The following is a 15,401-nucleotide window of genomic DNA, read 5'->3' on the forward strand; positions in this document are numbered from 1 at the left end:
TGCTTCAACATTAAAAAAATGTGTCAGTTCATCAGGCAATGTACATATCCTGCAACCTTAGAAAGTATCTCTGACTGTTTGCATGTGTTTCATGCTGACTTTAAGCTTACAAATACAGTTTGACTTCAGTTTCTTACATTAGGGTACTCTACCTGATAGTCAAACACAGCCCTACAGTTACAAGATGGATATCAAATCCCAGTAACTGTGCAGCACTTATTCAAAATACCTTTAAAAACTCCACAATTTGCACAGTCATGGCTACAATAATGAGAAGCAGTGTGTTTTATCATATGACTATGTACAGCAGGGACAAGATTCTGAGCCACTTCTTTTGCAACATAAAAGTCAACTTTATATTCCCATAGCAGCTGTCTCTTATCAGCAAAGATTTCTCCTTGCATTCCTTTGGAGATACACAGTCACTCCCGTTATTGTAGCTGTTTTCACATTTCTCTCCTTATTTTATTTTATTATTGTAAAAAAAAAAAAAATCACTGTTATTCCATGCAGTGATTTTATTTATTGGGATTCTGGGCCCTATTTTCGCTGCACGCAGTTCTGCTCGACACATGTGCGCACGGCAAATGGAATTTGAACTTAGTTTAACAGCCTAATTTATTCCTGATGGTTTAAATTATTTCATCACAATTAATGACACCCCCTCAGCTTCCTGTGCTGTGCTGCCAGATGTTCAGAGTCCACAAAGCCACTTTCCTGGTTGATGGCTGGTGACAAGTCGTCCTCTGAAGGACGTTCCCCTAGGTGAGCAAGCCGGATGACACCTCCTCTGCTTAGCACCTCTCTGCCTCCCCTGGTAGCCTAGCCGAGTGAAAAACGGAGCAGGAAAGCAGGTGGAACAAAAAAAAAAAAGGATCCACAAGCTCTGAGGACAATGTTATATAAATTACACAGGCTGTGTATCACAAAAATGATATTATATTTACAAAAAAGTATTTTTTAAAACTCTTCGTCAATAGACACTTATGTGGGCTACACTGCTCAATTGGCTTGCTAATATAAAATGCAACATATACACACACACACACACACACACACAGATTCTGCAGACATTCATTTAGCTATTAGAAATTAAAGAAGCTATCCCCCTGACATCCTTTGTAAAAAAGGGCTAACATTAATTATTATTAAAGTCATTCCCTGAAGTAATTCTCCCTGCACCTGATTGAAGTGACATCAACTCTGCAGCCAATTTTTTAATGAGCTCTTTGATTTATTTAGTGTAGTTTTACACCCCTAAGTACCAGAAGACGTAGGCCTGTCACCACTTCCAGACCTAATAATATATATTTTATATGCTGTGTACATTGTACATTTTTTGAATGAAAGTACCAAAAACCTATATGTATCATTGACCTTAAAGACACAGCTTGTGGTGTAGAAATGATTAAAATTGGCCTATTCAAGAGAGAAGTGGTGTCCCATCATTTATTAGCTACAACCACTTTAAGTCTGATTTGGTTTTACCACTTTCACTGGTGATAGAACTGAAAGTAAATCCATTGCACTGGGCACCAATGACCAAATGACTGCCAGATTGGTTACCCACAGATGACACTTAAAGTCAAAATACTGACAATCTGTTTGGAATGAAACATGTTTGTTTGAATCCACCTAACCTCTTGAAATATGTAAGTGAAAGTTCTTATGTTCAATTAAGCTGGAGAGTTGAGTGGAGACTCATTTGTTTGTGGTTGCTCTTGTGTTTATTGGGGCCTACACACAAGAACAACAACATTCATTTCAGTTAAACATTATTATTATTATTATTATTATTATTATTATTATTATTATTATTATTATTATTATTATTATTATTATTATATGTTATTTATGTTACATTTTCTTTTATAGAAATGTAAGGACAGATTGATTAAAAAGCTGTGGTATTAAGAAAGTTACATTGTTTATGAGATCTGGATAGACATCAAATCGAAGGGATGCGTTTGTCTAGTTTGGATTTCCTACATTGTGTCCTCCTTTGCCAGAAGCTGGGGAGGATTATGTTTTAAAATAAGCTTGGTAATTGAAAAGATTAGGTCATTAAATTTATTGCCGTACAAATGAAAATATTGACTCTTCCCAGACCCGCAGGCACCCTGTTTCAGCCCCTTTGCTTAAATTAGTCTATATTCTTACTATATTAGCCAGTAATTGATTTATTGATCTGATGAACTGATAATCTGGTACGATGTGTGTGATAAGTACCACCTCTGGCAAAATTCTATGACTATTTATGCTGTTTTATTTTAAATTGAATTTAAAAAATGGGTTAAATGATCACACTAGCAGTGCTATATTGATTCCCATTATAATGTTAGGTATACGGCAGACAGATTAGTATTTTAAATTTTTTTTTAACATGTTGTCTTCATCACAAGACCTTGTCTTTGGCACAGCAGGCACAGGCAAGTATTGCTGCAGGCGTATTTGCATCTTCTGAGATTTAAAGCAAGTCATTTAGTTTTTATTGGGAGATAACAAAAAGAAAACTTGTACCCCTTCTTAGTCGTTTCTTGCCAGTTTAATAATGTTCTAATAATTGTCCATTGCCTTCTAATTCACTTTCAGATTACTCAGAAAGAATCTATTCATATAAGTATGTTTGTTTTCTTCAGTTTTTTCACGGGAAGAAGTTGTTTCAATGAAGCAATGTTTTTGCTATGGGTGAACAGCATAGGAGCTTTTGATCACAATATGACATTCAATCAATTAAGAATTTTTCACTGTATTACAATCATAATTAATTTGTTTGTATTTATCTTTTATTAAAAAATATGTTTTCTAAACTTCATTTTCCAATTTTTTTTCCACAACTGTCCAATTCTGTTTTTCAGCTTGAGCTGAGTTGCTGTATATACTACATCAATGATTTCTCAGTAATAGTTAACTGGTGGTCCATTAACCTTTTCAAAGACCACTTTTTATGTGAATCTTGTGTGTGTTGTTAATGTTTATGTGTTTAACCTTAACAACCTTTAAAACGATACTTAACTTTTAAAAAGTTTCAGAGGATAGTCCAATAACAGACGGTCTATATTGTTGTCCTGTCTAGTTTTGCATATCATTAAAATACAAACCATATAATCTGATATAATCATTTTATATCAGTTCTGAACAATTATACAATTTTACATCAGAACTGTAAATGTTCAATTTTGCAATGCCAACTTAAAAATACATTAATAAACGTTAATAATTTTACATTGTTACTTTGTATACAAATAAAATACCCTAAAACTGTATTCACCAAATGGCATGACATGTTTCTCATGTATTACGTGCAGCTGGGTGTACATTTCTTTGTTTTATTAATGGTCTATTTAGCTAAATAAAAATAGTGGAACATGTGCACTAGCAATAGCTTATTAAATCTGTCTCTTTATGTTATTGTTAAATAAAAAAAATAAAAAACCATAAAGTTATTTGGAGATAATTAGATCCGGAAGCCTTATATAATTGGAGCTGTGGGTAGGGGGTGTCAGTGTCCTGGTGGGCTTCACTGGACAGTCCCAGGGCTGAATCAGAGTAGAAAGAGATGAATAAACTTTGCGCCCTCATGAAGGCATTGTGCTGCTTGTGTATCCCTGGCAGATGTGGGAAGGAGATGAAATGGAAGAACGGGCTCTCCTGTCACTGCAGGTTTGCTGAGGGGAGAAGGAGCAGCGCAAAGATTTCACATCTGGTAATCATTTGTCAAAAGCTGGAAAGAAAACGGCAGGAAACATTCTGGCTGCGGTGGAAGATGAAAAGACAAAGCAAAATAAAAAAAATAAAAAATATATATATATAAATTATATATATATATATATATAAATTATATATATATATATAAATTATATATATATATATATATATATATATATATATATATATATAAGTGTCGCACATGTCCGTAGCTGGTTCAATATCTAATATGGATTAGTCTTTCTAGACTCTGTGCCCTGTTTACAGCTGCGGTACATGGTAAAGCTTTGCAGTGTCCCTCCTCTCGTCTTTCAGTCAGCTTCCTTCCGAGCACAGTGCATCTCTGAGGATCTTGGACCCCATGAGTTTGGTGGGGACGTATAAAAGTCTAATTTGCTAAACTTCACAATGAAAGCGGATGGGGGTTTGCTTTGCAGCACCACCAGATCTGCCGTCAAGGTCTAATCCTTTACTTTGCATGCCCCTGGTCTTTGATCAGTAAAGCTCTATGGCCAAAAGGCAGATCCATGTAACATATTATCATCACACTGGTTGAAGTTATTTCATCAGCAACATTTTAATTACATTTTAAGGGGGGCAGTGTCTCAATTGGTATTTTGTTCGAGAAAACTGCAGTCCTGTGTAACCGGTGCTATCAATGTATATTGTATATAGTTCTACATTTAGAAGCAGAAGACATTACAACTGACTGGAAAGAGCAGCTATTTTCGTAAGAAATACTATAACTCAATAAATATGTTTTCTACATGAGGAAAAGAAGCGCATTTGTAAATGACACTCCTTTCAAACAAGCATATAGGGTTAGAGGGAAACAGTCAGGGGGCAAGTCTGTCTATGCATTTGGCATAACATCAATCAGAAATTAACCATGGAGGGAAAACAACCCAATATACGTGGATGTTAAAGTTGCTGATGTCCCACAGGCTTTAAATTGTTCATATTTGATGTGGTTATGGCATGATATCCTATGATGAAGGATAAGACCTTTAAAAAAACCAAAAAACAAACAAACAACACGATGCTTCATGAGCTTTAACCTGGTTAAAAATATTAGCTTACTAGTGCTGGATGTAATAGAGGGAAAAAAGGTTGTTTGGTATGACATACCGAAGTGGCAAGGAGATTTAGCGTGGGAGATGAAGCATGTGGCGCTATGGCTAAAACAACCTTGGGGGACTTTTAGGAAAATGTTGGCAACTAGTGTTTCTAGTCACAACATAATTATAATAGTAACTCTTAAGCAACTCGGTTTCCTAATTCTTAAATAGGTTACTGTGGTCTTCCCTCTAAAACATTGTTTTCTAGGAGAGTTTAGACCTGCATGGTCATGTTGGATGAGGATGTGTGAGAGAGCAGAATGCGATGTCTGAGAGGACTGAATCTAAACCTTGTGGAGAGCGCCCCAGGTTGTTAGCTATCCTAGTTCAATTGCAGCAACTTGTCAAAGCATTATAGGAACACTGTCATCACTAAACAAGCCTGATCACGGTTAATTACAATGCAGACCAGCGAGCAGCCTCAATTGTTCATTAATTACAGGAAACACCTCATTTAAATTTTATGGCAATTTACACTCGCACCCCAGTAAGCCTGACACAAGAAAGACAAGCAAGATAGAACAAAAAGATAGTGCAAGCCTTTCTGAACAACACATGGAAAAGGCACGGTTACGCCTTTGATTGAAAATATACAGAAATACATTGTAACATTGAGAAAGCTCCAATATGCTGTGTAGACAATCCGTCATAGTAGAAGAGTTTTGGCCAAAGAGTAAATATAATGTGTAACTTTCCACATTACATTCAATTCATCATTGAATGCGTGTCATACTTAAAAAATAAAATTCATCAGCCATACATGCTGAAATAGGAGACAGTTTAATTTTAATTTTAATCTTATAATAATAATAATAATAATAATAGCATATTGTACCTAACAGACTATGTTAAAATGATCATAATTATCCACATTATCCAACTTTTTAGTTTGAATCACAAAAAGCACAAATATATATATATATATATATATATATATATATATATATATATATATATATATATATATATATATATACACTGTTACATCCATGCTAATTATGAGGCTTGCTGAATACACTCAATATGGAAGCTGCAGTAACTTGGCTCCCCATCTATATTTAAATCTTAAATGAGGACCTTGTTACAAACACACAACGACAGTAGTTTCAATGAAGGTGGTGAAGTATAATTTCCACTCCAGCAGGATTCACAATAGCTCGGAAAATAAGAAAAAAAAACAGCGATGAAGACGTGGGCTGTGACCTCGACAGACTCTGATATTGCAGAATTTAGCTTTAAAAGAAAACACAAAACTATACTGTGGGAAAGTACATGAGAGAACCCATTAAGGGAGAAAAAATTGTTTGAATTGCAACCGCTGTTTGACACTCATTAAGTAATTACAGCTCAGTTGATTAATCAGCCCTCACAATAACAGGTGTACACAGTGGCTGGTTGTCTGGCTTGCTGGCATGTCTGTGTAGAACTCGGATTGCACTTCTGTATTTCCAAGTGCAACAACTAAATGCCTTTCTAACATCTGAAAGAATCCGATGAAATATTAATGACTCCTTTACAAGTACAAGAAAAGCTAAGTTGAAGCTATGATCTATTTATTAAATATGATGAAGAATTTCAAACGCAAAAAAGTGGCAGTATTACAAGTTTAAATTTATCAAGTGTGTCCTCTCTCTAGGATCAAGATCTTGCAAGATGTGTTAATTGGTATAGGCGTAAGAATTAGAAAGGTTCAGTGTGGATAGATGTACTATACCTTTATACATTTCTGTCAAAAATACCAGTCCACCAGAGCATTGGATTTGAAAACATATACTGTAAATGAGGTACTGTGACCATTAAAAATTCAATAAATACTCCAACGATTATTTGTTTCTGTGTGATATAAAGAAACACACAGACTGCTAATAATTATACTACACTAACAATAACAATATGTCCAGTGTTAGTACTGTAATTTACTTTTTGAAAGCAACGCGTTTTTGGTACAGATCATTTTACAAAATACAGGTACATTAACAGCACTGTATATACACTTTTGTTTCATTGTCTAATACATGCACTTATAACACATTTATATAATCGTGAATGTGTGGAGTTCCATCCCCACAATCACACAGCTGTGTGAATGTAATAAAAGGTTGCAAGTGGTAACTACAGTGTAACTACATGTATTCTGAAGTGTATACTTTTACGGTTATACAGATATAAAAATGAATGTTTGGTTTCTGGCTGTTTGTATGTAGAACATTACTGCAGCCTGAGAGTATCAGTGTGGTTCATAACAGAAATAAAAAAGACAACCACTCATTCAGTACATACTAACTACAACATTGTGTCAAGTATTATGCTTAATGGCAATGATAACCCCCACACATGCCACAAGCGCTGTTATATTATCATGCCATATTACAGAACTTAAGAGGCATGAGTATTTTACAGCTCTTTGAAATGCATTACTATTAAAAATAGATGGCAGGCAATCATTACAGTGATCTGAATTAATTTAATTAGTCTAGCAATGTGCTCCACTGCAAGGAAAACGATAGAGAAAAAGTCTATGTGATCTAGATCACTGATAGAGAGTATATGAGATATATATCATGAGATCCAAGTGGAAGAAACTACAGAATGACTTTTAAACATGCAAACTATTTTTTTCATATACAATTAATAAAATATATAAATGAACAAGAAGTCAGTCTTATTCTCTAAACCTAGACAATGTCATACTACCCAAACTGAGTGGCGTACAATTATTAATATGCATTCTATAGGTGTCAGGCAAACCTGAGTCATAAAGTTTATCAAGTTAGCTTAATTTACTTAACAAAATGATGTTTTAGTTCACTAATCAGTAATAACAAATCAACCCCAACTAACTTATTTTTATTATTATTTGCTTGAGACAAATCCCTAATAGGCACTTGCCTCTCAAAATGGTGGCCTCTCAAAAGTTGTGGGTAATTTCATGTTGAACAGATTACGTTAAAAACAGCGTTTCATACTGAAATACAAAAACATATATACAGCATAAGAAATTGGACCTGGAAATGAATCACCACGGTACTTCACCTCCTCTGCAGAATTTTGCAGGAGCAGGAATCTGTATAATCTCTGTTATGCTTGTTCAAAATTTATAGTGTGTGCATGACAAATGGTTAAAAAAATATTTATGCAAAGAACAGATAAAAATCCCACTAGTCTTCCAGCTGCTACATATACTGTACATGTTTTTCAGTGTCTAGGATATTCATAGCAAATCAACGCAGGCTACAAGGCACTGCAAAACTGTTACATACATAAAGGTTGAACATAAATCCTAATTCACATGCTGCATGCAAACTTCTGCAAAGCACTGCAGCTTGCCCATTGCCCTTATAGAAATATACCTTGGTGACCATTATTTCCATGTTTTGCTACTGAATTGACCATAGTCTATAATGGTTTGGATTTGTTTTTACAATGCTCTACCATACCTCTTTGTACTTCATCATGCCTTTGCTTTACCACACCATGGTAAACCTTCATACTGATGTACCATCATCAACAGTCTATTTAACAATGTATTAGTAGTATAGTTCAGCAGTCATGAAAACAAATATTGACAAATGGCTACAAATTAATTGCTACAACTTGCTTAAAAGTATTATGGCACAAGGCAATATTTATTTTCAATTGCTTTAAAAAGTCATTTGCAAATTTCCTTCACTGTTTGTTTGCCAAACAGATTTGCAGATGAACATCCTTTTTATATTATCAGTACTGTATGTAAAGACAGTCTTAACTCATATACCATTTAGATGCATAAGCTAGAGCTGTACTAACAGACAAAATTAAAAAACCAAATACATTAATATAAAATACAACAAATTTCAACAAGACTGGTCCAAAACAACTGAGAATTGCAACAGCACTTAAAGTAGAAGAAAAAAAAGCAGTCAAACTGTCTATTTCACAGTACCTATAAGAAATAAATGAAACTTTAGAAAGCATTTAGAGACTTCTAAATTACTAACACTTTAAATTAAAGGGATTATCTATAACAACAAATCTAAATCAAATGGAAAGTCCTCAATATACCTTCATTTTTACTGTTGTTATTTTGGCTATGAGCTAGCCCTGCTCTCTTAAAGAAACAAGCCATGACAAAGGAATGAGGGAGTAATAGTGGTAACATACAGTACCATGAGCTGCTTTGGCCTCCCAGTCAGTAGTGTACAGTTAACAGATCACTCCTGGCCTTCAAGCAGACTGCACAAAAACACAGCTCTGGGGAAATCTGGCAGTTTACACAAGCAGGAGGCAGCTTCAACTCGGCTCTGGCACATTCCTGTTCCTCCTCTCTCTCTCTTTCTACCTCCCAACCCCATTTTGCGTGTGTCTTGTCATATTTTCTTCAGCTACTAATTTTCTGGACTATGTGATTTTTTAAACAGTCACAGTTTAGGAAAAGTGGAATCCTTCTAAGTCTGTCACAGCGGATCAGCTTCAGACTGGTGAAGTTTTTTTTTTTCTAAGAGAGCGAGAGTGTTTCTTCTGATGGTTCCTGTCTGTCTTCTCTCTTCTCTCCCGTTTGCTCTCTCTCTCTCTCTCTCTCTCTCTCTCTCTCTAATACACAAACCAACCAACCCTCCCCACCTCAGCTGCTTGAGGACTAAATGCACTTGTGGCAATAAAACATTTATGCAACTTGGAATTTGAACACAATGCAATTTCGTTTAACCTGAAAGGAATGTACTAGTCACAACAGACTACATCATACTGCCATTAAGGCCTGCCAAGGAACTGCCTTTTTGGCTGCGCTTGGCTGCCTCTGACGGGAAAAAAGTATACAAAGACCCACACACGCAGAAGGCTCTGGGGCCACCTCTGCTTCCTCTTCCACCGTCCCCAGTTACACCCAGTGCTCGACAGTCCTGCTGACCCCATGCCCATGCATTGTGACTGCCTTGTGATGCATATGTCACTACTTCTTATTACTCCGGTTGTATGATCTGCCGAGTAATCCCACTTTAGACATGCACACAGACCGGACAGTGTGTAGGGCTAATCTGCTGTTAGCAGTGCTCTCAACAGGCTTCCTGGGAATCTGCCAGTTTTCCTTATTAATAGTTTTTTTTTATTTTTTTTTTACAGAAAATCATAGCTACAGAAAAATCTTTTTTATGAGGAGAGGAATGGTTTTTATTACTAGTTTTTTTAATTATTATTTTTATGGACTAATTTGTAAAGCACATTTTCATGTTTCTGTGACTTTTTAGCAAGACTTTTAATAATAGCATGATTAATAAAATAATTACCTTTTTAAAAGTTACTTGGATGTTTAAAATTATAGTGCGTCTGAGTGTATTTTGCTTTTATATGAAACATCCAGCTTAAAAGCATATTCTGTATATTTTTAATTTATTTGCAAACAATTATATTTCGTAAAAAAAAAAAAAGTGTTGTGCAATGAACAATGTATTTTTCTGTAGAGAAGATTTCACAGGAAGTGTATTTGTGTTTCATTTCTCCACACACACTAAAGGCAGGATTCACAGACCACCCGGTCCGCAAAAGTTAGAACCAAGAAATAATTATTTAAAATACTCGGGTTCTGTGAGTGGTTAACTAATTATGCACCACATATTTAAATGCACATATTTAATGTTTTCCTTTAATTAAACTGATTCCAATAATATACAAAACCCAAGTAATGTGCCTCAAGGTTAACAATAAGTATGCATATTTTCACCTCTTTAGATTTATTTATACATTATTTAAAAATGTTACAAAGAACAGACAGATACACAGAGAATAATAGATATGTATATACTGTGTATATACAAATATTGTTATTTCACCCTGTTAATGTGACAAAAAAATGGACATTTGGAAAGAATAAGCAATCAAAACAATAAGAGCTTAAGAGTATTTTAGTAGAATAAAAGTTATATTGTATGTATTAGGCATTGGTATATTTTAAATTAGCTAATTGACAAGAACTTGAAAAACACTTAAATCAGACAAAAACATCTATATTGTTTATTCATACTTTATTTTAGCTTGCACTTTGTCTTTATTTAACTGTCAACAGTTAGCTAACAAATGTTGTTTATTGTTTGTATTAATAGTAAGTTACTATTTTTGCGCCTATATATAAACTAATAAAAATGTCTAATAAAAGGTTTAATGCCTTGAATTGATCATCCTAGAGTAGGTATTTGATGTTTTCTGAACAGTTTTAGTTAGGACTGTTTAATTGCTTAATAAAAAGGTTGCTATATATTAACTAAGCATTAACAAAAACATATTTGTTACACGCTTGTAAGATAGTTAATAAACAACTTTAATAGACTTTAATATACTTATTTTTCTGATGGCAGGTAAAAAGAAAATGAAATAGTGAGACCAGCTTATGCCATTTTAATGCTTATACAGTACAGTCAACCATCCAAACTAATTGGGCCCGATACTAGTTCGTATAATCAATTTGTATGGATAATCAAACAGGTATTAATAACAATTACTGTACCTTTAATAATGTATAGAATAAGGTTAACATACACAAGTACTTAGTAAACAAGTACCTACTGATGATGATATAAAGTGATAGTGAAGTAACCTATTCTATCACATTAAGCATACAAAATTACAAAACTTCACAAATCATTAAATTAATGCAACTCAGTAAAACTTTAACACCTACAGTTAAGGTAATGAAACACTGTAATTAAACGTACCATATACCAAATTATCAAAGAATACAATTCAGTACCATTATGACACATTACAGAACTTTAGGAATCATTACACTTCAAAAATTCAGTAAAATGTTTCTATACTTTGATACTTGCTGTTAAGGCAATGTAATAATGTGCAATTGAAATTAATAAAATGAAAGTTCCCTTTCAATTCGAAGACGCCCACCAACAACATTACGTATGGTATATGACTGCCTATTGGTAGATATTTTCTGAGCTGTCTATACCAGAGCTGCCAATAGGCCCCTTCCTGGGATGACGCCCTCTGTCCCGCCTACCGAGGGATTAAAACCATCATACCGCAGAAGCCTTTTTTTTTTTTGCCTCAAGACGGTTAGGTAAGACCCTCTGTGTTGGTATCTGAACGTATTGTGAAAAAGAGCTTCCCTTGCCTTTCAGGCTGAAAGCCGGCTTGCCGCTTTCACAGAATCAGTGACTCCTGATTTAGCCTTTTTCTTTCTTTCTTCCTCAGCAACCAGCGTTGCAGGCTGCTGCTTTCCTATCTGTGGTACGTTAGTTGACTGCCTGTAGGGTTGCCACCCGTTCTGGTTTTGCCTGGATTGTTCTCTTTTTGAGGCAGCTGTCCTGGGAAATCTGTAAGACTTCCCTGGACATTAAATGTCAAAGTATATGGTATATTTATTTATTTTTGTACAAAATGACTCTGGTGTCCTGTTTTTTTGTAAGTCAGAGGTGGGAACCCTAACTGCCTGTGCAGTATTGATTTAAAGGAGTGAGTGTTGTCGTCTTTTACCTTGGTGCGTTGGGCCTTCGAAAAATCAACAACAACAGCAGTGTGCTCCCCTGTAATATTGTTGCTATTGTATTATTGTGTTGTACTCCATCCACAGATTCGCCTGCCGCAGCTTTTGCCTGTGTGTCCCCTGGTATACGTTACGCGCTGACCAGGTGTGTGACTACAGACGATTAGGGCAGGCACCGCTTCCTTAGCTTCCCCCAGGTGCTTCGGTGCACGCATTGCCGGTGAACTCAGTGCTCGGTGCACACGGTGCGCTCGGTGCTTAGTGCAGCCATTGCACACAGTGCTCGGTGCCCTCGGTGTGTATAGCGCCTTGGTGTATACGTTACCCCGGTGCACACGGTGCTCAATGCACACAGTGCCTTAATGCACTTGTTGCACATAGCGCATCGGTGCTTAGTGCACTCGGTGCACATGGTGCTTGGTGCATAGCACCTTGTGCATACGGTGCTCGGCGCACACAGTGAGCAGTGCACAGAGTGCACACGGTGCTCATTGCACACGGTGCGCACAGTGCTTAGTGCACACGGTGCTCAGTGCATAACGCCTCGGTGCATTTGGTGCCCACGGTGCTTGGTCTAGATTTGGTATTAACAAACAATGAAGCAAGGATACACAACTTACAGAACCACTAGAAATAATTGACCATAATATGAGTTTGTGGCAAGTAAATCAAGGGCAGCACATAAATCAAAGACAATGGTATATGACTTCAGGAGAGCAGATTACAAAGGAATGCAATAGGAGCTTATAAACATAGACTGCGATAGAGAACTAATAGATAAGTTGAAAACAACTGGATTAAATTTAGGGATATCATGTTAGAAATGCAGGATACATTTATCCCAAAAATGAGAAAAGGTAAATTTAAGAAAAATATCCACGATGGGTGAATTGATCTATTAAGCTGGGTATTAAAAATAAATGATATCTTTCTATAAAATCAGAAGGAGTAGCCTCGAAAATAAAAAAAGGCCTGCAGAGACCTTAAAAAGTAGACTAGGAGAGCGAAAAGGGAATTAAGAGACAAGGAGCGGCAGATAATAAACTTAATCCAAAAGGGTTTTTTTCAATTATGTTAATGCTAAAAGGAAACTGAAAGAGGAAATCAGTAGTTTACATGACAGCAGTGGTAATTTAGTGGCTAAAGACAACCAAATCGCAGATGTACTTCATCAATACTTTGTACAAGTATTTACAAAGGAGGATTTATACAGTATATCAAGGGTAACAGAATGTACACAAACATATTACCAGAGTTTGTTATAGAAGAGAATGAAGTACTAACGGAGCTAGCAGCACTTAAAATAAACAAATCCTCAGGGCCCAATGGAATCTGTCCAGGAGATAGAGAACAGATTTTTAAACCAATATGTTATTGTGACAGAGACAGAATGATTCTTGGTGATAAATCTCTCTTTTGACCTGTGAGGGCGCTGTGTAAAGGGAACAGAGTGCTCTGGACTGGATGGCCAAAGAATTCATTCCCAGGGTTAGATGGAAGTCAGTCATCTAGAAAGAGGGCGGAGCTACGATACACTAAATCATCGACCCGGAAGGGAAATGACGTGGCAGCCGCGGATTGGAGGAGCGGTTGCACTCGTTAACCAAGGGGTCATGATTGACGGTACAAAAGGGGGCGTAGCGAAGTGATCTGTTCCTTTTTATGGTTAAACACTAAACCAGAAGGAGACCTGTATTGTAATCGTGAGTGTTTTGTTTGTTTATCATGTCTAAAAAACTGTTTGTTTGTTGTTATTAGATGGCTAACACGATCCGGAGCTGTCGCAAAAGGCCAGCACTAAACCTGGACAACACTGCACCTTGTTCACGAATAACTGTATTAACACCACGGGCACTATCGCACTCACTGTGGACTTGTGTTTGTGTTTTGTGTTACGTATGGGTGTTTAGGAATGGGACTGTTATTATTTCGGGACCAATCCGTGGATTAAAACAGAGTAATACACGCCGCTGTATTGCCTGTTCTCATTGTTATTATTTACTGCCGTTTGTCATTAGACTTTTGGATTGTACAAATAAAACATCATTGCACCTGGATTATAGTTGTCTGTCTGTTTATTGATCACCACAGCATTCCTGCACCTGCACACTGTTAACCACTTTGCCACAGTAATATATTCAATAAATCTATAAATAAAGGAGCCACCCCAGTGGACTGGAAAATTGGCAGTGTTGTTCCTATATTTAAGAACAGAGACAAATTTGACCCTGGGAACTACAGACCGATAAGTTTAACATCAATCATATGTAAAATCATGGAAACTATAATAAGGACCAAAGTGGAGGAATATTTATATAGTAACAACATTATAGGAGACAGCCAAAATGGCTTGAGATAGACTGGAGTTAGTAAAAGGTGAGCCCCTCATCATTTCCACAATTTATATTTATTTTTGGACACAATAATTGTAAACTTAAACAAAATCAAGTGCAAAACAAAAGGCAGATTTTTTACCGTTTTCAGAAATGGGAAAACTGAAAATATTCTTTGTTCTATTAATTTTTCTGTTTTTTCATCTACAGTTTAAAAATTTTTAAAAAAGCAAACTGCAGTAACACTCCACATTCATGTTTTTTATTTGCAAAAAAAGCAAAAAAAAATAAATGAATAGTAAGCTTAAAAAATCAATAGCAAGCTGTAGCAACAACTAGCAAGCTGGAAAAACGAATAGCAAGTTGGAAAAACAAATAGCAAGCTGAAAAAACGAACTGCAGGCTAGAATAGAGAGCTGGATTAAAGTGAGGTTTAATAGCGAACTGCGAACCGCTTGCTAACTTCACTAACCTTCTGCCATGTTGAGCTGAGTCGCTGCAGACAGTGGTTGTTATCAGTAAAGCGAATGTCAAATCTCGTTGTTTTAATTTTAGCGACAGGGGTTGGTTGCCTATTAAAGTGCAGCAGAGTAGCACACATAACGAAACCAGGGAAAAACATGAGTAAAAACAGAATCAGAGTTTCCTTAATACATTCCTGAAATCGGGATTCGGGAGCTGAATTTACCATACAGGACTGCAACCGCTAAATACACCACACGCAATTCATCACGTGATTAAAGGTGTGTTCGGTTGATAAGACAGTATGCTTGA

General features: G+C 36.0%; 1 protein-coding gene across 7 annotated transcripts in view; it reads right to left on the reverse strand.

The window, feature by feature from the left end:
• LOC117409563 (zinc finger protein basonuclin-2-like) overlaps positions 1–15,401 on the reverse strand; it is a 349,521-nt gene that overhangs the window by 201,121 nt on the left and 132,999 nt on the right. The window contains exon 1 of one of the 7 annotated variants that reach the window (XM_034015806.3): positions 8,972–10,305. The exons of the other annotated variants lie outside the window; for them this stretch is intronic. Coding sequence (XP_033871697.3) covers positions 8,972–8,974 — 3 coding nt within the window. The 5' untranslated portion in view covers positions 8,975–10,305. Of the gene's footprint in view, positions 1–8,971; positions 10,306–15,401 lie in introns of those variants that run through there. 7 annotated transcript variants of the gene reach the window in all.

This window comes from Acipenser ruthenus, chromosome 2 (assembly GCF_902713425.1).
Source record: "Acipenser ruthenus chromosome 2, fAciRut3.2 maternal haplotype, whole genome shotgun sequence".
Classification (NCBI taxonomy): Eukaryota; Metazoa; Chordata; class Actinopteri; order Acipenseriformes; family Acipenseridae; genus Acipenser; species Acipenser ruthenus.